Below are 21,916 nucleotides of genomic sequence, written 5' to 3'. Positions count from 1 at the left end.
TGACAAGTATTATTGTGTTATTTGTATGCTATGTTGATGAATTGAATAGCCAACATAGGACCATAATGGAAACAAGTCACCAGGACTTTTTTTGTGTTATCCTTTTTGCCTAAATGTCTGACTATACCTCGGGCTGTTTACATTTCTGACTAATAAAGTATTCAATCAATCAATCAATCAATCAATCAATCAATCAATCAATCAATCAATCAATCAATCAATCAATCATGTCATGTCATGTCATGTCATGTCATGTCATGTCATGTCATGTCATGTCATGTCATGTCATGAAACCCAGAGATTTTTGTCTAGGAGTCTAGGATCCCAATCTACTCTGTAAAATCCTCGCATGTCAGATAATGTACAAATGGAACCGAACCGAATCAATATTAGCTGGGGACCCCCAGAAACCTCCATCAAAGGACCAGGACCCATGTGGATCCATGTGTGTGGTCACCCACTTTGAGAGCAGTGGTTCCCACACCTTTTTAGCTCAAGACCCAAAAGAGAAATGTAACGTCAACTGTAACCCAAACTAGTGAAAATAGCAGATCTACAAGCTCACAATGCCTTGTGTTGTGATTTCTTATATATTTTTTCTATTTGGGAACCACTGGGTTATAGCCTTGACTGCGCATAAACTATAAAGAGGTCCGAAGATACGACGAACGCCGCCATCTGGTGGATGAATGAAGAAACCTTTAAACATAGAATATCTTTAGGAAATGATGTAGTAGAATAATAAGAACGGTTCATTCAGATAAAATACTTCATATACTCTCGCATAACATTTTACAGATTAATTTGTTTCACGGCTGTACATGGTTTAGGCTCCATCACAGGGCTACACCGGCCCCGGCGGCCCGCCTGATAAACAAATCAAACGCACCTGCGGGCATTCGCGAAAGATTTGCAACACGTGACAATGTTTACTTTTTTTCATAACTTTGTCTAGTTTCGAATCGGGCGCAAATGGATTGATCCGTGAGACCGATATGATCCCAACTGATATAACAAATTCATCACCACATGTTTGAATAAGTGCCAGGTGAGCTTATTGTGTATTTCTTTATTCGTCAGCAATGCCTTGAATTTGGATCAAAATGAGACATTTCTACTATATGTCTGGTCTGCTAGCTAACGCTAGCCAGCAGCGAGTGTCTGTTAACACAAGCTAACGCCAAGTGTTAGCAACGTTACTTACATGTTTATCTACTGCTAACGTTACGTTACATTGTTGATCATCATTACACGAAGGAGACGCTTTTTACATGTTGTCTGAATGACGTCTATCGGTCAATGTGCTGGTCAATGTGGTAAACGTTAGCTAGCTTACTGCTAGTAGCTTTCATTTTCATTTCTTCCTCTAGGTTAGGCCACAGCGGGTTTAGTTTTACTGTCAGTATCGTATTGTTTACCAATGTCCACAATCCAAAAGGGAATTCACTGTCTTGCATTCATTTTTAGTTAAATGCCCCCAAAAAGTAATGGCCTACAGCTGCCAGAGCAGATCAGACAACCACAGTTAACCTTTCTTTCAATTCTCACTCACATTCACTTCAATTCAATTCATAGGGCCTTATTGGCATGAGTAAACATACGTTTACATTGCCAAAGCAAAAGTGGAACAATTCAATCAAAGCAAAATAATGTATGTACAATTAAAAGGGAATAGAAATGATGTGTACACACAGAGCTGTTACATTGCAATTACACTTGCATTGAAGGGAAATCTAACTTACAAAACTATAAGAATTGTGCATTTGCTGTCAGAATTAGTTAGCCTATATCCACATACGAAAGGTTAGCTCTTGCAAGGTTGTGCACAAATCTCTCTCTCTCTCTCTCTATCTCTCTCAATCTCACTCAGTTGAAATGAGTGTCCTTGGTCAGAGAGCCAGAGAGCTGGTGAACAGTTACGATCTCAATTTGGACCAGCGAATTGCACGAAGAGGGTCAAGTCTGGTGTGTAAAGATGAGGACCTGTGGAAGCAGATGGAAGCACTGCTGAGTGGTGGTGATGCTCAAGACACACACTGCCTTGGCCTGGTGCCATTGAAGGTGATGGAGGAGTCACTCAAGGCCACAAAAGCAGCACCAGTCGCCATAGTGGGACGAGTCAGGGCTGGTGGGGGGCTGCAGGGGTTAGAAAAGGCCTTTGAGGTCTTGGAACAAGCAGCCCTGAACCTGTACCTCGGTCCCTGGAGGGAGGAGTACAAAGTGGTCAAGGTCAGTTGTATTTGTTGACAAAACATTTGAGCTGGCTGCACGGTCTAGGCTATTCATAAAATTCTATACTTAGTCATTAATAGCGTACTATCTATTTACTCTTTTACATGTCTCTCTCTCAGATGTACTCTGGTATGTTCACACACTACATCAAGCCAGTTCTGCCAGTGCCACAGATCCTGGAATTGTTTGGGTTACTAGGGTACAAGCCCTCTTCTGCACGTCTCGAGCAGCTTCATCGCCAGTCATCCAGTTTTACCGCTCTGGAAAATCTCCTTTGCCTGTCTTGTGCCTTCTTCCTGGCTCGTTGCGAGTGTTGCCTCCTGCTTTCAGCTTTGGGGAAGTATGCTGGTGCATTGGACTGGGAGCTAAGTCTGGTGCAGGAGAGGCAGAGAGGACACAACATTCAGGTCAGTCAGTCCATCTATGAGTTGACTAGTTATTTAATCAGTTAAAGCATTGTTTCTATACTATGATTCATATAATCAACTCATTGCAATTTAGTGTGTGTGTGTGTGTGTGTGTGTGTGTGTGTGTGTGTGTGTGTGTGTGTGTGTGTGTGTGTGTGTGTGTGTGTGTGTGTGTGTGTGTGTGTGTGTGTGTGTGTGTGTGTGTGTGTGTGTGTGTGTGTGTGTGTGTGTGTGTGTGTGTACACAAAATATAATCACAGTATCACACTGAACGGTAGTACTTGAGTTTACTTTTTATATTAAATGGCTGAGCTTCCCTACAGGAGGCTCTCAACAATACTAAGAAGATGCTGGAGCTGACAAAGGAAGACCTCCTGGAGCTCTCTGGGATCGATGGAGAATTAGATCTGTACACAGCGGAGGAGGTGAACTGTGGCCTGAGGGAGATGGTGGTTCATGATGACGAGAGTCCACAGTCATGTTCATTGCTGCCTGCTGTTGCTACACACAGCAATGGAATTAATCCTCCGTCCTCCTCAAATATGTCACAAAGAGACCCTGTCTGTATCTCTACGTTCAACTGCCAGCTTTCCAAGACATCCCCGCTGGGATCGAGCGCCACCCGGAATGCCTCAGCGACTGCCACGCGAAGTGGATACGCCAGCAAGGAGTCCACCAAGCAAAGATTTGATGATGCCGACTCACAGTTGCATAGTCTCACTACATATGGGTTTTGCAATAGGGAGACTACATCACCAATAGCAGGCACCCAATGTTGCAATTGTGTCCATTCACAGAGTTTGCATCTCCAACAATGCACAAGTTGCAACACCCTGCACGATGTGACCTGTGCTTTGTTTAGAAAATGCCGGAATCAGGGCCACAGGCTAGTATTGCCTGACGAATCCGCAGAAGATGTGAGAGAGACCAGGGCAGTGTCACCACACAGTCTTAAAGAGGGAGGAATAATGAGTACGTCACCAGTCCATGCGAAGAACAGCACAGCGGTATCCTCCTTAGTTTTGCATGATGCCCCTGTTTCAATCAGCCAAACGCCTGTTCCAATCCCCTTCCATGACTGTTGTGACCTTTCCCACCCAGACCCCCAGTTTACCTGTGTCAGCTGCTGGGTCTTCCACTCTGGTACCTGTAGAGGGGTAGAATACTGCCAGAAGTATCATGAGATCCGCCAACTAAGGGTTTGCCCATGCGGAAAGCAGTGCTCCAGAAAGCCTCTCATCTTGTGTAGATATTGTGGAACAGAGTATTGTAATCTTTGTTGGTATAGGAATCCTGTTGCATGCACCTGTGGCCAAACATTTGACCAGTCATCATCAGTGTGAATTACACTTGAACAAATTGCACTTAATGGGCACATTTATCATATTCGGTGCCTTAATTAAATCCACACGGAGAAATCAAAATTCCATCCTACTGTGTGGCCAAAATGTAACAGAAATCACAAGTGTAAATGTTGCCTTGCATTTAAAAATACATTTTAATATCAAGTGCGGTCTTATTTTTCTATTTGAGTCCCCCATTTTGAGGCCTTCAGATATTCTTAAGTTGCCATAATTACCATGATCATCATTTTCTAACCATTATTTAATGAGATCTGGCATTGTGGTCACTCAGTTTGTGAAATATTGTTTAAGATCATTTAAATGTAACTGGATGTCAAGCACAAAGAAACTTGTTTTTAACTGTTTGTCACCTGGAAATAGGCTGTAATAAAATGGGAGCTTAAGGGGACAGTTTTCCACTTGTCATTTCTTAAGTTTAATAGGTTCAAAGACAGCGATGCAAATGTTTAACCCAGAGAAATCCCAGAAGAATCATTTACACATTTGTTTTTAACCTAAATGTTTTACATTATTTAGATCTATTACTCAACGTTACCTTTCAATCTTGCACCCACACCGAAGTGTTTATATTTCTTGGACATTTGCATAAGCCTCTCTTGCTACAATATTCAAAGAAATGTTGTAAATGTCAAGGTTGATAAACATTTGCTAAAAACAGGGCCCGGAACATTAATAATAGCTTTTAAAATGACATTGAACCCTGAATGATAATGCATGTCAATGAACATAGTTTGCGCCTACACAAGGTATACTGACAAATACCAAGAGGAGTTGGATATTTTTCACAAAGTCATGTGTCTGTGAACTTTTAAGACTTTTGGGAAGTTATCAATAGGAACGGCTATTTAAAAAAAATCCCAATCTTCCCCTCTAATGTTTGAGCCAAATGATATTCTTTGGGTCATGTTGCTTCATGTCCAAGCAAAGCATGTCCAAGGCATGTCCTTCACAACCTTGTCAGGGTGATGTTCAGACAATTAAATCAATCAACATTGAAGAAAATAAAGTATCTGTTGACATGCAAAATAGCCCCATCTACCACTGAGGTCTGCTAAATCTTTCCTGATCTAGTATAAAGGATGTCTTCTTTTGAAAAGGGTTACACCGGTTTTAAACACACACAGTTCTACAAAAGCAATTGTCCTTGTGGGAAAACAAATGCCTAATGAGTGTTTTTATAAGAACATCCAATTCATTGGATATCACTTTTCAAAGCAGTGCACAGGGAGCAAATATATTCCATTATTTATTATGCCGGACAACAGTCATTATACACGTATTACCATTCATGATTATACCTAGTGACTTCAATAGAATATTAGACTCCATAAAAAACACTCTTTACTACATAGACCAGTGATCCATTTAGCTTAAGTGATGTCACTGTAGACTAGTAGTTTTATTCTGTTCATTATCTGGAGTCACCCCAGCATTGTGTGTGTTAACGATCGTGTATCAGCTACTGATTGTGTGCCTCCCAGTTGACATTGATGAAGGTTTTGCAGTCCATGTGGTCAATATAGAGGACCCCGTCCAGGTGGTCCATCTCATGCTGGAGAATACGAGCAGGCCAGCCGCTCACCTGCCATTTGACAGGTTCACCTTTCTCATTCAAACCTGCAATGACAATATTTGGAAAGTAATGTAATTAGTCATTGCATTAGTTCCAGTCGTAGCGTTCAACAGACCACTTAATCCCTATATACTTTGTTGACCGGGGTCCCCAATTTACAATCTCACAACGCGTCACAGCATGCTGTGAGCTTGTAGATCTGCTATTTTTGTTGAATCTTCGCCTGTTATGACATGCCCTGAACAGGAACGCTAGGGTTCAAAGAATTCAAGAATTAGAATAATAAGATTCACTTTGTCTACTAACTAAGAACACAATTATCCCTCCTAGATACACACATTCCCCTAAACATTGGATTATACAGTGCAGCACCCCTGCAGTATTTTGGGGTACAGCACCTTGCTCAAGGGTACTTTGACAGTTGGTGAGCATGATAAGCAACTAACCAGCCACCCTCCGGTCACCACAGAATAATACACCCTCCTGTCAGTAATGGGGATCAAACCGGAAAGCAACCTTTCAGTCATTTGTCGACCTCCTTATGTCAAAGTCAGCTAACCAGGAATTTATATAATGTATACTAATTATGAATAATCTTTTGTTGTGTGTTTCCCTAACAAAGGAAGTGTTTTTCCTGTGTTGGCAAGGTACTATATATAACAGTTATACAGATGGATTCTAAGTACGGTACCTGAGACTTCCACAGATAGGTAGCGTGGAACTGCAGCAGAGAACCCCGAGATGCTCTCGCAAGCCTCCTGGAAGAGCACTTTACGTCCATCTAACACTCTCAGCTGCGGGTTGACAAAGATTCGCAGGGGTTGGGCGGAGAGACCACGGGCCTCAATTGATGCCGGAGAGCTCTCTTCCAACATCTTCTTAGGATACTCCAGTATCAAGATGCGAAGTGGGACCCCAACCTGAGGTGCACTCAGTCCCACACATTCTAGTTTCCGCATCACATACACCATGTTTTTTATGACCAGCCGTACCTCAGGACCTGATATTGCTGCGGGGTCAACGGCCTCTGCTTTGGAACGCAGCACAGGGTCTCCTACCTGACAAACATGACAGTAGGGTGGACTAGGAGGGGGTTTGATCTTGCGTTTCATGTATTCAAAATAAGAGCGCACCTTGATATTGGAGGAGTAATGGCATCTAGAGGTGATGGAGTGTGAAGATAAATAAGGAGGAGGTTTAGTGGTCACTGCTGCTAAACCCATTGGAGCAGAGGCACTGCAGTGAGGGCCTTTTGGTTTGCACAGTCTGAGGGCCCCTCTGGACAGCAACATCACAGAGGCACTTAATGTCCTATTCATAGTTGAAGACTTGAAGCAGGGGAGAAGTATCTCTACCCAAGGTGACTCAATGAGCTGTAAGGGTACAATAAAATAATTTTAGAACAGCATAATATTCTTAATGTGTAGATTAAGGCCAACAGAAAAACTATAAGCGGTGGTAAGATCAGGATATAAAATTAGCCCTATGGCTGTGATATTAAATACATTTCATGTATTCCAGATACCTGGAATAAATGAAATGTATGTAATATCACAGCCATTCTAGGGCTAGATATAAAATGTGTGTTGACTAAGCTGTGTCGTTATGGGTAACAACACATGACATAATATTTAGCTGTCACTGAAATGGGTTCTTTAAGTTACTTATCTCCGTTACCTTAAAACAGAATAAACACCGTGATGCCCATAGAGCGTTTTTTTTAGTTAAGAGTAAGACAATGCATGTAGCAATAGAGGTGAAAATCCAGTGGTACAAATCTGTCCATGATCCTCCTGTCAGTTGTATTGGTTCCGGGTGGAGCCGCGTAGACTTCACAATAAAAGTGTATTCGCGTTATTTGCTAATCAAGTACTCATTGAGAACTTTTATTTTGACGAATACAAGCGAGTTTGACCCGAAAGTAATTTGCAACGTTTTCAACATGTTCAATATCACAACTGAACTTGTCTGGACATGCCGGGCGATCTGGGGCTTCCCTCCTCCCACACCAGGTATAAGGCAGACGCTCTGGGCACCATAGCAACACTGGACCCAGAGCTGGCTGTATCTTACAGATGGACTGTAGCCTTGAACACTTCAAGCTGTTGCACTGCATCCAGAAGATACCCTTATGGATTATAGTAGAATATGCATGGACTCACAAGATGATAGATATACTGGAATCAGTTGCAGCTGGTGAGTTCAAAACTTGGGGAGGGTGGGAAATAGTTCATTTAATGTATTAATGTATTCACCATATCCATGTTAAAATACATTTTGTTTTAGAAATCCAGTTGTCACCTAACTGACTGACAAACAGTTTGCAGGTTTCAGTTTTTTTCTAAAGGGCTTCTGACTGTGTTAGACACAGGTCATTAAAATATAAAGGCATGCACATGATTAGAAAGTAATGAATCAAAGATTGTGTACAGTTTCTTGAAGGCAAACTTCCTATCAAAGAAGGCTGTAATAATATTGGAGGCTCCCTCCAATTAAATAATACAGATATGGAGGCTCTAGTTCAATAATTATGGAGGCTCTAGTTAAAATAGATCCATAATACTGGAGGCTCCAGTCAAATAATTAAGATATATGGAGGCTATTCCGATCTGGAGGGTGTGCTTTTATATTTACATATTATCAAAATATTGTCACATTTATTTACACTTTAAAATAATTATGGTATGCAAAAGCAACCTTTAAGCTATTGACTATAGTGGTTAAAATAGATCACACTTTTTGAATATGATTACAAATAGATGTGAGTGAATGATGGTAAAAAAGGGTAGGCATTATATAAGCTACAGCTTCAGCCTACACCTTTGCGGTCCAAGTATTGTTTTTGTGCTGTTTGTTGTGACTAACTCTGTACATGGCTTAAGACAGAAATAAAACCATTCATTCATTCATTCATGTTTTGTCAATTCACCTACTGTATCTCTTCAGATAAGGAACTTTCCCTTTGGCCAGAGGTGGACCTAGAGTTCATGACACTTGAAGAGCCATGGAGACTGCGTGTAGCATCTGCTCAGGCCTATTCCATCATGAGGAGAAGGGACGTTTGCCAATTTGAGAAGGTGGTGGCACTTCTTGAGGCCACACACAGACTTGTGCCCAGACTAGTGTCCCCCATCAAACACATGAAGATCATGTTTGGCCTTAAGACCATGGTAAGGAAAGTGTTCTGCTTCTGACCATGAAGAAGGCTGGATGGCTGAAATGTTATTAAATTAAGAAAAATACTGTATATGGAGCTGGAATGTACGACACCTTGAACCTCTATACGTGTACTCATCATATCAGCACCTCACCATCAGATCTGGTGTGCATTTACTTTTTCATCTTTACATGACATTACATACTGCATTTCTTTAATTCTTTGACCCCACCCTCTCTCTCTCTCTCACTCTTACACTCACTTCAGATAGTTATGTGGATGCTCAAGAACAACAAAGGCATTGTTGATACTGTGGTTAAAATCATCCAGTACTTTCCCAGTAAGCTGCCTCAATACCACGATCAGTGTGTGAGTATTCTAAACGATCTCAATCAATTTATTATGCACATTAATATGCTTAAATGGTTTAATTCAACTGTAGTTTTGTAAATTGATTAAAAAACATTATTATTATTATTATTATTATTATTATTATTATTATTATATCTTATTATTATTATTTTTATTTATAGACCAGTTTTTCCTAATTTATTTATTTTTCAGAGCTGCCATGACATGTACTTGATGAGAAAGAACCATCAGGACTTCAAGACTTTGGCCCAAACCCTCGCAATGGACAAGAACAAGCTGCACAATTATATCACGGTTAGTTTGTCCTTTGTACTCACTTATTCAGTTGAAAATCGAAATACTGGAAATACTAGTAACATTATTTTGTTGGCCTCTACTACAAGAGCCTGGAGCTCTGGTTGAGAGATTCAGACAATATTATTTAAAGGTGTAAGTGACATATTTTGTTAAAATCTGTGTTATTAGCTCCATATTCCAATAGCAATCATTGCTGTATAGAGTGTTTGTTCCGTAACAGGGGTCTCCCCCTCCCCATCTCCAGCTCTTTAGTAAACAGAAAATACATTTTTAATTAGGGATACCAATTCAATGAGGAGAGAGAGCTCATACAGGATAACTGGAACACTATAAAATTGTAGCTGATAACGGATTTGTATGGGGTTCTCTTTCCTGAGTGGCTAAAACTGGTATCCCAACCTGAAGATGTATTTTCTGTTTACTAAAGAGCTGGAGAGATCCCTGTTACTGAACAAACACGTCTATAGCAATGATTACTATCAGAATATACTGTATAATAGAGCTTTGACTGTTTAAAAAAACAAAAACACTTACACCCCCTTTAATTCTCAGACATGTTTATTTATACTTTATTATGGAGCTATTACTTTTTCCAGTGCACGGCACGTGTACTCTGTTTAGTTTTAGTTTCTCAGAGTGAGTCTAGTAGTGAGTGCCAAGGAGGCTTTATTTCAAGGTTAGGCAGCAGCAGCTGCTTTTCTGTCCAGCAGAGTGCACTGTAGACCGAGACTTTAACCTGAACGTCATTGTATTCTACAGTAACTAAAGCTCTGTTAATGAAAACAGTCTTTGCCTCCAAAGAGGTGATGTAATGAAGAGTAATACTTGCTATGTGTTGTTGTCTTTACTCTAATAAACCTCATGGGGCATATTACTATTACAATCACAATTTAGGCAATTTACAAGTGTTTGTTGAACTCTAGTCAATATGGCAAATCAACTTTAAAGTAGAATTGGGCTCTTAGCGCTGGGCCGTTTCAACCAGACAATTTGTTGATATTAGTAACAGTTTACACCTAATAAAAATGTACTGTTGGAAGGATATGGCTGCTATTAAACGGAAATTACACCATATACAACTCATGGCATATGATATTTACCAGTAAGTAAGTAAATAGCCCTGGTATTGTTAGTGTCGCATTCGTGGTTAAATTTATGGTGAACTATTTGATGATGGTTCTACTGTGGACATCAACTATTCTCTCTGTTTGCTCCACTGATACTGCAAGGCAGAGCAATATTGTGGACTGATTATATAGGAAAACTGGCAGAAAAAGACTCGCTCACTGCATAAATATGAAGGAAAACTCCTTAGGCATTATTTAAGAAAATAGAATTTCTTTATTTGTAATTGCCCATAAAGTGCTCTGTGCTCATAGTGAGGGGTGAATTTAAAAAAAAGCAAACGTTTCAGTCCTGGGACCTTCGTCAGTGTTATATGAGTGGATCACAGACAAACAATTTGCTTTTATAGGGCTCTAGATCAGCTCAGCTCAGGTGCTGAGGATCACTACTCAAGTTCATCACCATGGCAATGGTGGGGCGGGGACATATCATTACAGACAAAAACCTAGGGTTACACAGTGCTACATTTGAAATCATGAAGTTCATTGTACAGATCATTACACATAGCCATGTTAGCATTTTTTGAAAGATTTTTTCGAAACACATTACAACATTACATAGGATATTAAATACAGTGTTGTTGATTATATATAAATATGGATGTACAGATATTTTACTATGCTTTTGAAATACTGCAATGGAAGAAATTGCCTTTGAATGTAAAATGGACAGTGAATGAATTGAATTTGATGATTCCACAAACTCTTGCTATTCGTTGTTGCTGTGTGAGAGCATATTACTGTAACTACAAAAACCACATTGTCTCGGTTGATTTTATGATTAAAGAACACACAAGAAAATAACATGATAAATGCCCATTCTGTACTTAGGAGCAGATGGAGGAGCAGTATGGTGAATGTTATGCACACAAACTGGAGGAGCGGCTGCTACGCTATCTTCAGGAACTGGAAGCTGTACTACCAAGGCAGACCTACATCGATGAGGTGTGTGTGTGTGTGTGTGTGTGTGTGTGTGTGTGTGTGTGTGTGTGTGTGTGTGTGTGTGTGTGTGTGTGTGTGTGTGTGTGTGTGTGTGTGTGTGTGTGTGTGTGTGTGTGTGTGTGTGTGTGTGTGTGTAGGGATGGGAGATGGGACGATGACTGTTTAAAAACGCTCACAATGATCATATCGCAGAGATTTTAATTTATTGTAAAATTGTCTTTCATCATACACTGGCCCTGAGTTGACTCTGTACTTGGACCACTTTTGTCCACCTACACCAAATCTCTTCACCAAAAATAGCAGATCTACAAGTTCAAAATGTTTTGTTGCGATGCGTTGTGAGCTTGTAGATCTGCTATTTTTGGCTAATGCTCCCCCCCCAGAATATGGATGCCGGGTGCAAATGGTTAACAAAAGTGTTTTTTCAAGAGTTTTAAGCATATTTTGATTATCACAATAATATCGTTAATTACAATGATTGTGGCCGTAATAATCGTGACATAAAATGTTCATATCGACCTATCCTTATATGAGAGATTGAGGAAGGGAGGTAAAACTATTATGAGTATTAAAACCTGTGCAATTGTGCATGTATGGTTTTGTTTGAACAGTGAGCACCTCCATGCGAGACCTGACTAGTCCAAAATTGTTTTATACTCCATGAACATTAGACCACTGTATACAGTGCTGCTGCAATGCTCGGATTGCTGGGATTTTGCTACCTGGATCGGCACTCTTACTTGCTATCACTCTTGATGAATGAATTGCAATCTGGTTGTGTTTGTAGGCCCTCAGAGAAGGGATCATAGATTGCAGATTTAAATCACAAGCACCTTGAATTTCTTACCAAGTTCTTACCAATCACACTAGTTAGAAAATCTTGGAGGTGCAACAAGTGCCAAAAAGAACTTCAGCCAGGGAATGACATTGTATATGTAAAAGTGTATATGTAGTATATGTATATGTAAAAACAACACAAGTAGGTAAAATACATAATGTGTTTTAGCTGTTGAAGGAAGAGCGTCCCAGGACAGAAGAGGAGCGTCTGTTGTTGGAGATGATCACCTTTGATGATACCCCCTTATCAACATCATTAAAGAGGCTGTTGCACGGTGGTAAGAGTCAGTCAATATTTATGTATTTATTTAGCTAGCTAGCTACAACTTTTCTAAACAAAGTTGAAAAGTGCTTCACTGCATATAAGCTACAATATACAGAAAACAATGAAAGAGTAAGGAAAAAGGGAAAAGACATGACGAGGAGATAAAAGAAAGAAGCAGAACAAAGTATAAGAACAGGTGAAACAATACAACAAAATAAGTAGGCAAACCTAACTTAAGTCAGGGTAAGCTTTACAATAAAAACATGTTTTAAGAAGTGATTTAAAAGATGACACACTGACTTTACTAGGCTGGACAGTCCAGAGCCTCTAGGCACTGACAGCAAAGGCGTTGTCATCCCTGGCCTTTGCCTGGATTCCGGGACAGCCAAGATGATCCTGCCTGAGGATTTAAGAATACTTGAAGCCTCATGTGGTTTTATAAGCTCTATAATGTAGCTAGGAGCAGTGTGTGATCCTGTCTCTCAGTTCTGGTTAAAAGCTTGGCTACTGAGAATCTACCTTTGATTCTGGTTTAGGCTATTGTGATGTCATGGTCTAATATTTGTACGTTTGCAAATCACGCACTTATCTGTGTATTGTTCTCAATGAATGATGTGTTTTTAGTCTGATGACTTTATATTCTACACTACGTCTCTATTCTTTCAGTTCTTGCATCCAGCTCTCCAGGAAGGGTGTCTCAGAAAGCAGATCAGGTAGCAGTTACGTGTGTTTCCTCTTCAAAAGATGCTCAACATGCCAGGCCCTCTGAGGTGATATTGGTGCCCGTAGAAAGGAGAGCTCTCGTAGAAGTTAAGCCACCAGAGTTGAGGACAATGGAGAATGTTGCTCGGCATTTGTCAGAAGACAGCCCACTTCTGTTGGAGGATGAGGAAGATGAAGATTCTGTTGAGGAGGGTAGGAGTCAACAAAGGACGACAGACAAGGAGGGGGAGAATGTGGTTGAAGGACAGGCAATGGAGATGGCCAAGAGTAAATCTTCTTCTGGTGCTTCGGACGTGGATGAGAGAGCTGGGACACGAGAGGAGGAGGACGGAGAGAGGGAGATGCACGTGGAGGGGGATGATGATAAAGAAAATGACAATAGTGAGATGAGTGATGATTCTGCTCTGGAGAATGTCCCCTCCCCTCGCTTCTGGTGTAAGCACCATCGATGGGTGAAAAGCATCCTACATGAGTGCTCTGATGTGCAGCCGGAACAGCTACAGGTTCAGCATGACGTCACTACATCTCCTACTACACTCTTCAAGTTGTCCTCTTCCACCTCCTCGTCACAGGACTTCACACCCTCTCCCCTCTTCTCCTGCCGTCTCATCCAGAGTCTTCCAGATTCTTCCACCTCCTCGTCACAGGACCTCACACCCTCTCTCCTCCTCTCCTGCCCTCTTGTTCAGAGTCATTCAGCTTCCCAGACTTCCACCCCTCTCGAGACAACAGCCCAGGATTCCAAAAAAACGGCCTCCACAGACAAAGGGTTAGTTAGCTCTGGGTTAGTTGGACTGGCACCCACAGTCCTACAGACAGAACTCTCCTCCAGAGACAGTGAGGTGGTCACTCTGTCGTCACTGGTGCATCCACTGAAATACCCCACTGCCAGCAATATAGACATCCCTGCCTTTCAACCTCAAATCAACCTTCAACTATCCCCACCTCAAGTCACCACGTCCAGGCAACAGCATGCATTCTCATGTCTCCCTGAGCCAGTAGCATCTACGTATAGCTACATCTTTAGCAACAAGGATGGAATAATGTCTCAGAATGCTTCTTCTAACTCTACCGGCTGGCCGGCACCAACACGTCGACCTCTCTCCAGGCTTTCAAGAAGATTCCATCGAAATCATGTCACTACATCCAGACAACAGCATGCTCGCTCATATCCCCCTGAACTAGTTGCATTTCCATACAGCTATACCTTAAGCTTAAGCAACAAAGATTCAAACATGTCTCAGAATTCTTCTACCTCAACTGGCTGCATGTCACCACCGCGACGACCTCTCTCCAGGCTCTCAAGAAGGTTCCAACGAAATTGCAGTGTCGTCTGTCGCTCACAGGCTTCAACCCCATTCAACCACATCCCTGAGCAGTCTGGAACACACAGACAGATGACTTTTCCTCTATTTCTCACGGAGTCGAACATCTCTGTGCATTCCACACTGGCTTCTGCGCCCAACCTTCAATCGAGGACTCTCTCTGATCAGGTGCCTTTATCATCCAAGCCCTCATCTGAGCAAGCTATCCATTCCCAACCAGTTGCTGTTCCTCAAACTAGTAATTATGTCCTCTCCTCGCCCTGTGTGCAGTGGGACCTCAATACCAGGCATAACACTCATCAAGCACAGACTCTACCGTGCCCTTCTACCATCTCACAGAGTATCTCCCAAATTCAATGCCAGGCTGACAGAACCCAGGTGCGGATGTCACCGCAGTGCCAGTCTATGTTGCTGCAGTCAAAGCTGCTACAGCCACTCCTGAGACTCACTAGACTGAGCCAGCAGGAATGCATAGGAGTGACAGAAGGGAGATCACTGACTCAGGAAGAGGTCGGCAACAATGAGGATGAGGAATTAGAGGTGGGAGATGGACAACAGGATCTGACCGACACTTCTTTTAATATAAATTCTCTGTATTCCAGTGATGAATCTTTTGACCGTGACAATGAGGACTCTCATGATTCAGACCCTGACTACATCCCACAAGAAAAGAAACAAAGGGTGCAGTTGTGGGAATATGAGAATTAGTTACACTGAATAGTTATTCTTGAATCAAAGAGAAAGAACAAGAATACATTTACTGACTGATGTTTTTATTGACAAAAACACATATACTTGAACATAATACAGTATTTTTATATCAGTCAAAAGGATAAAACACAAAACAATCCAGAGTTCACGTGTCGGGGGGGACAGACAGAAGAATTAAATCAATGATAAATACATTCATACAATTTCTAACGTACTAGACAACAAAAATAGCAACAACAACAAAACATCATCTTTTACTTCATTCAGGTCCTTTTGAGACAATTAAAGCAAAGTCTTTCTTCATTGTTCTTATTTTTGTTTTATGTTCATTATTTATTATCTCCAGCAGGCCGAAGGCAAAGGGGAGCTTATGCTCACGCCCCACATACTGTGTATTATGTTTACAATGTGGCTCTGCAGGAGTTTAGCTGGGTTTGTCTGTCTGGAGGCAATCTCAAAAACTGCTGGACAGATCAGCGCCATATTTCTTGTGTACACTACCTCCACTCGTGGTTAACTTATATTTAAAAAAAAATCACACCCAGTGTGAAATGAGCTGTGTTATTTAAAAACAATAGTGGTCATCACAGTGATGGAAGCTCACTTAAAAACATTTTTATTGTATTTTTAATTAATAAATTGAATTAATTAATTTCATAATGGAAGTGAATGGTGGTCGGATTGTGATGAAACCTTCAGAAAATCATACTCGGATAAGCCTACATCGTTGATGACTCATGTCATAGACTGGCCCAAATATGGAGTTCCACCTGGCCTGGCAGAGATATGCATTCAACTGAATGCACCTTTCTAGTTGATTGTTAATTCTGGGTATTTTGCATTGTGTGTTCCCCCTACCTAGAGACTACAAAGGTAAATTAGCTGGAAACTAACTCCTCTGCAATTAAAAATTGTGCAATGTCCCTATAAAACTAAACAATAAAAGTCATGTTTGTACACCTTTTATTGGAAACGTTTGATTTTTAAATATGTTTGTACTTGTTTATTATCATTGTTGCATTATGCTCTTTGTGTTGAAAAGACCTGAGTTCAAATCTTAATCGTTTTAAGTCAATTAGGTGATAATTGATATATATATATATTTTTAAATGCTCCAAAAAAGGGCAAGCGTATGAATAAACACTATCTTGAACTGTTATGACCTGTGCCAGATAATCAGTTCAGGAAAATAGAGGAAGATAGTGCTCCTTAGGTATCTAAAGAGCACAGATGACTGTTGTCAAGAGGTGGCGCTAGAGTCAAAGTAGTGTTAATCCCTAATTACATGTCAGTGAGTCCTTTCAGTGAATTTCATGTGGTAATGCAGTCACATTATACTTTGCAAGCTACTTATTTTGTTGTTAAATATTAGTCAATGTCTGCTGATACTGTACAGTGTACACAGGTGATGACTGGCTGTCACGGACAGTCTTATGCTGAAAGCACGTTCTGCCCAGTCAGAAACAGACCAACCAACTCTGTGCTCTTTAGTGACCTCAATAAACAGAGACAAACAGTAGACGCAGCTACTGCTATTGCCCCCATAGTAGCCCAAATCACAAACCTATCCATCAGCCAGTGTCACGTCCCACAGGATTTCAAGTTGGCAAGAGTAATCCCTCTGCATAAAAAAGGAAGCAAATTAGAACCTGGCAACTATAGGCCTGTTTCCATCCTTTGTTCCATCTCAAAGGTTGTAGAGCGATTAATTCAAGAACAAATCAACAGCTACCTCAGCGAGCATAAACTGTTGTTTGAATTCCAATCGGGCTTCAGAACCTCCCATTCCACTGACACATGCCTACTGTATCTGACCGACTACATCAAACGTGAGGTAGACGCGGGCAAATACTGCGGCATGGTCATGTTGGACCTCCAAAAAGCGTTCGACACTGTAAACCACTCAATTTTACTTGATAAGCTGAGGGCGATTGGTTTTGACTGCACATCACTAAACTGGATGAGATCTTACCTGGAGGGAAGAGAACAAGTGGTTGACATCAACGGAACCATGTCCTCATCCCTCCCGGTGAGCTGTGGGGTTCCTCAGGGCAGCATTCTAGGGCCGTTACTGTTTCTTCTATACATTAACGACATGAATGCTGCCTGTAACTGCAAATTGTTCCTGTTCGCTGATGACTCGGCACTCCTGATCTCGGGAGAGGACAAGTTGCAAGTTGAGGAGGCGCTCAGCTCCGAACTCTCAAAAATCCGTACTTGGCTTACCGATAACAAACTGTCACTACACCTTGGGAAAACTGAATCCATTCTCTTTGGGACCAAACATTCCCTCAGACAGATGGATGTAAATGATTTCAAGGTCAAAGTCGATGACACAATTATCTCTAGCAAAGAAGAGATTACCTATTTGGGTTGTGTACTTGACAAATACCTGACAGGTGATAGCATGGCTACAAAGGTGGTCAAAAGAGTAAACCAGAGAACCAAATTTATGGGCAGAGTTTCCTCTTTTGTCAACCCTCAGGCCCTCAGGACCCTCTCTGGGGCCCTGATTCAACCACTTTTTGACTATGCTTGCACCTCCTGGTACTCCAACACCTCAGTGTCACTGAAGACTAAGCTTCAAACCTCCCAAAACAAACTGATTCGGCTACTCCTCGGATTGGGGCCCATGACCCACCTTTCTCCCACCCATTTTGCCAGCCTAGGCTGGCTCAGGGTGGAAGACAGGGTTAAACAACTAAAAATGGGACTGGCCTTCAAAATTGTAAATGCAAATTTGCCCGATATGCCCCCAATTCCCGCATATCTGAGTAAATACCTCCAAAAGGTTAGCGACACCCACAGTCACAATACCAGAGGGAGCGTTAACAACAATTTGGTACCACCCACCCATAAATCAAACATGGGCAAATTCTCCTTCTACAGCACTGCCACCCAGGATTGGAATAGTCTAACTCCATCCCTCAAAAAATGCAGTTCGCTGGGCTCATTTAAAAGAGCCTTAAAAAATCACCTTTCAGGAGGCCAAAGGTGGAGGTAGTACCATTTTCCCGTTAGACAGCAGACCCCCCCCCCCTGTTCTTGTACATATTTTTTTCCCCTCTTTTTTATTTTTTTTGTTGTACATAGTGTTATATATTGTTTTTGGCTGTTTATTTTGTAATGATATTTGAACTGTGGTGCCACTATATATGCCTATGAATTAAATACCAAGGCCCTCATTGGAAACAAGTCCGCAAGGACTTTTATGAACGGACCTGTTAGACAAAGTATTTTAAATGTAACTGTGCTGTTTTACATTTTTTGCCTAATAAAATATTCAATCAATTAAAAAACAAGAGATCAGGAAACAGCATTATTTTCCTGAACCGATTATTTGACAATTAAAAATTGTGTTTAATCATAGTATCAGACGTTTGTCCACCCGGCTCAATGCATTCCATCAAATGTCTGACTCCAGGTTGCCTTCCAGTGTGGTAGAACATGACATATCTGACCTTTGATTTTATTTTTTGGCCGAAGTTTTAAGTCTCGCCCTGATACAAGCAAGATGATTCTTTTTTTTTTTTTTCTTCTTTCCTTCAAAATGTCTTTCTTCTCCTCCCGGTTCCAAGATAGCTGTACCTCCTGAGTCACTGCCACTCGAGATTGTGACATAGTAGCTGGTCAGAGGCTTAACTATACAATAGTGAACTGCAGAGGGAAAGGCAATGCAGTACAAGTGCGCCAAGTAAAGTCCAGTAAAAAGGTGGGACCTCTACATAGACCACATCTGTATGGGAGCCTATGGGCCTGCTCTCTATTTGGTATTTGCATCCAGACAGTTTCCCCCAGCCAATCACATGCCTCTCTCTTGAGTCAGCCAGTGACAGAGGAGAAGGACCAAAGTTAACAGATTACATAAGCGAGAGATGTATGGGACGTCATGTGGCATGATGCTGCACCATCTGCCTACACTATTGTCAGTTATGTATATGCAAGACTGAGTGGCTATGCACCACAGGTCATCATCACTCAGGTCACCGGTGGCACTGTCCCTCTACTCTGTAGACACACAACTGTTTACACACTACTTTTGGATGGGAAAGTGAGTCAGTCCTTTTCATGTTGGAGGTAAAATGAGGACATTCATGTAAACTTCAGTAGGCTCTGTGGTGTAAAGACCAATGGACAAATATAGCCCCTGAAAAGTATTGTTAAAATATAATTAAATAATCAAATGTAATTAAAATATATGTTTTATTTCATCAATATAAATAATTTATTTAGTTTGTGTAGCAGCACTTTTGTAATTTATCAAAAGTTTGGATAGGTTACAAAATTGCTTAGGTCCCTGATATATTGTACATTTTTACATATATTTATTGACTATATAGAATATAGAATATAATATGTTACCTCAGTCACACCCAGTGCAGTATCAAGTGTCAGACTCTAATCTTTTTATTTTATTTTCATTTTATGTACTAATTCCTATCCTGTATTTCACGCGTACTGCTTTTTCTGCTACGACACCTGAATTTCCCCATGGGGATCAATAAAGGTTATATCTTATCTATGGTAAACATGAACAAAAACATTAACATGAACTCTCAGGGGAGGCAGTGGCTTTGCATGTAGAAGTGTCCTTGAGCAAGACACTAACACCTATACTCCTAATGAGCATTGTGGGGCCTTGCATTGATTGATTGATTGATTGCATGGTTTCTTCCTGTGACTGGGTGAATGTGAAATACAGTAAAGTGCTTTCGATGAAGGCGCCATATACATGCATCCATTAAGAATCAAAGCATTTACGTATAGTATACTGATACCCTTACAACTCCATGTCCCTTCACAGAACTGACAAAGCATCTAATTTCAAGCATTTGTTCTTCAGATAATAATAATCTATTATGGCATGCCTAACTCACAGTATTGCCAAAAATGGCAAAGGCCCTGATTAAAGTCCTGGTTTGATAGTTGGTACAAAGTTCCATGGGTGGTCAGTGTGAGTGTGTGTAGTGTACTGTACTGGATCATTGCAAAACATGTTGTTTTTATTAAGATTTATGTTTATTTAGAGGATGACTGGCTGTAACTGTTTGGTAGATTCAGTACATAAGGTTCATTGTGCTCCAAGGGCAGCAAGTTAATTATTTCAAGCAACACAACCTGTTCCCTTATTCTTTACATTTATTATTCATATTCATAGAAACATTTATGGAAATGTATGTGTGGGAGTCAACACATTGTAGTCAATTATAAAATGTATCATTGATGGGTCTGATTTTGTACCATTTTCTTATGGATCTAAAGTGTACCATTTACCATTTGTATGTGTTAATATGGTTAAAAGTGTCAGTGCCTCACAGGCAGCCTACAGCATTGTTTTGGTCTGATGGGCTCCTTCTGGTATGTCAACAATAGATAGCAGGTTAACCTCGATACCCCAACCTTGGTTGCCCAGGAAACTGAGCCATTCAAGCCATAACTTACGGCTGGCGTGATGACGAAAGGCGTAACACCACGTAATTACTCTGTATCTCTGTTTGGACGTCAGAAGAATATATCTGGAACTATGCATGTCCAACGCTTGTAAGATCTCTTCTCTGGAATAAACCCAAATACTATTATAACACGTTTCCTTCCTCCGTTTATTGATGCAATTAATTCTTAATATCATGACCGATAGATATGGACCGGTATTTACTAGGAAAAATAAAGCTATCAATCATAATGTCATTTCACTGAGCTGCTCAAGTCCCATATCTGTCATTGTTTTATACATAAATAGCTGCTGGCTTTGTTCTGAGGCAAATTTGTAGTTTCTTAACCCACTGCTGTCAGCTTAAACATGATACATGTCTTTTGTTTTAATTATATGAAGCAGTAGTGGAAACAAATTATTAACCCACTCTGAGTAAAATGAATTATTATATAGCCCATGATGCCTGCAAATTTATTGACTAGGCATCATCACTATCATTTTTTTGTTTAGTTTTTTACTTCATGTTGGGGTCAATGAAAATAACTCCTGCAGATAAACAAATTGGCCTAACCATTGCACTTCAATGAGAAATGCATACACAAAGGGAGACAGGTATATGAACCTAATACTTAATATACTTTGCACCATGTGAACAAATAACCCACAAACACCTAGATTACATCATTCTAACTATAAGCAAGAAGTAGCCTAGTGAAATTCGGCATCATGCAAATGACCTATTATGGCTACAAACAACCCCAGGCTGTTTTCTACGTGGCTAGCGTGTCCAAGAAGATGCGCAGCCATGGGTCTGCAAGCATCGGTGAGAAAAGCCAAGAATCTCAGTATTCAATGTGTGGAGAGGTAACGTTTGGATTTGTCATTTGTCTTTGAACACATGAGATGGTCCTCTTGAAGATCAGCAAATAGATGCTGTAACCCTCTCGTCGTGTTTATTTGCCAAGCATTAAAAAAAAATATTGATTTGACACACGATGATGACCATAGCAGCCTAGGACACTGACAATAGGAGAATACTATGTTTTTACATGTGAAGTAAACTGTGTACGTCACAGCAGTTATGAATAAGTAACTTTTTAGGAAGGATGCGCAACGTGCGTCCTTCATTTTGGCGCATTACGCACGAAGGCAC

At 40.8% G+C, this 21,916-nt stretch overlaps 3 protein-coding genes across 4 annotated transcripts; 2 read left to right on the top strand and 1 right to left on the bottom strand.

Annotated features, from left to right (window-relative positions):
- The first annotated feature begins 932 nt into the window (after positions 1-932).
- Positions 933-4,391, top strand: spata2l (spermatogenesis associated 2-like). Of its 2 annotated transcripts, XM_080437563.1 has the most exons (4): positions 933-1,048; positions 1,871-2,229; positions 2,352-2,639; positions 2,963-4,391. In XM_080437563.1, the coding sequence occupies exons 2-4, from the start codon at positions 1,876-1,878 to the stop codon at positions 3,980-3,982; spliced, it is 1,662 nt and encodes a 553-aa protein (XP_080293689.1). In that variant the 5' UTR covers positions 933-1,048; positions 1,871-1,875; the 3' UTR covers positions 3,983-4,391. The 2 variants fall into 2 exon arrangements, with proteins under 2 accessions (XP_080293689.1, XP_080293690.1); XM_080437564.1 differs by lacking the exon at positions 933-1,048 and having other exon boundaries at positions 1,068-2,229.
- A 548-nt stretch (positions 4,392-4,939) lies between these two features.
- pdf (peptide deformylase, mitochondrial) lies at positions 4,940-7,370 on the bottom strand. The gene is made up of 3 exons (XM_080437491.1): positions 7,254-7,370; positions 6,268-6,949; positions 4,940-5,620 (listed from the first exon to the last, which is right to left on the bottom strand). Exons 2-3 carry the CDS (start codon positions 6,893-6,895, stop codon positions 5,463-5,465), a joined length of 786 nt encoding a protein of 261 aa, XP_080293617.1. The 5' UTR covers positions 6,896-6,949; positions 7,254-7,370; the 3' UTR covers positions 4,940-5,462.
- A 1,959-nt stretch (positions 7,371-9,329) lies between these two features.
- On the top strand, positions 9,330-15,326 carry LOC308092311 (uncharacterized protein; the record flags this gene model as incomplete). The annotated part of the gene is made up of 5 exons (XM_080438161.1): positions 9,330-9,399; positions 11,358-11,471; positions 12,475-12,583; positions 13,237-14,291; positions 14,889-15,326. Exons 1-5 carry the CDS (start codon positions 9,367-9,369, stop codon positions 15,324-15,326), a joined length of 1,749 nt encoding a protein of 582 aa, XP_080294287.1. The 5' UTR covers positions 9,330-9,366.
- Positions 15,327-21,916: the final 6,590 nt, after the last annotated feature.

Source organism: Gymnoscopelus braueri, assembly GCF_963280865.1.
Source record: "Gymnoscopelus braueri genome assembly, chromosome: 9".
In the NCBI taxonomy this organism is placed as follows: Eukaryota; Metazoa; Chordata; class Actinopteri; order Myctophiformes; family Myctophidae; genus Gymnoscopelus; species Gymnoscopelus braueri.
Note: the sequence above shows the minus strand (reverse complement) of the source record. Positions and strands in the feature narration are given on the sequence as shown.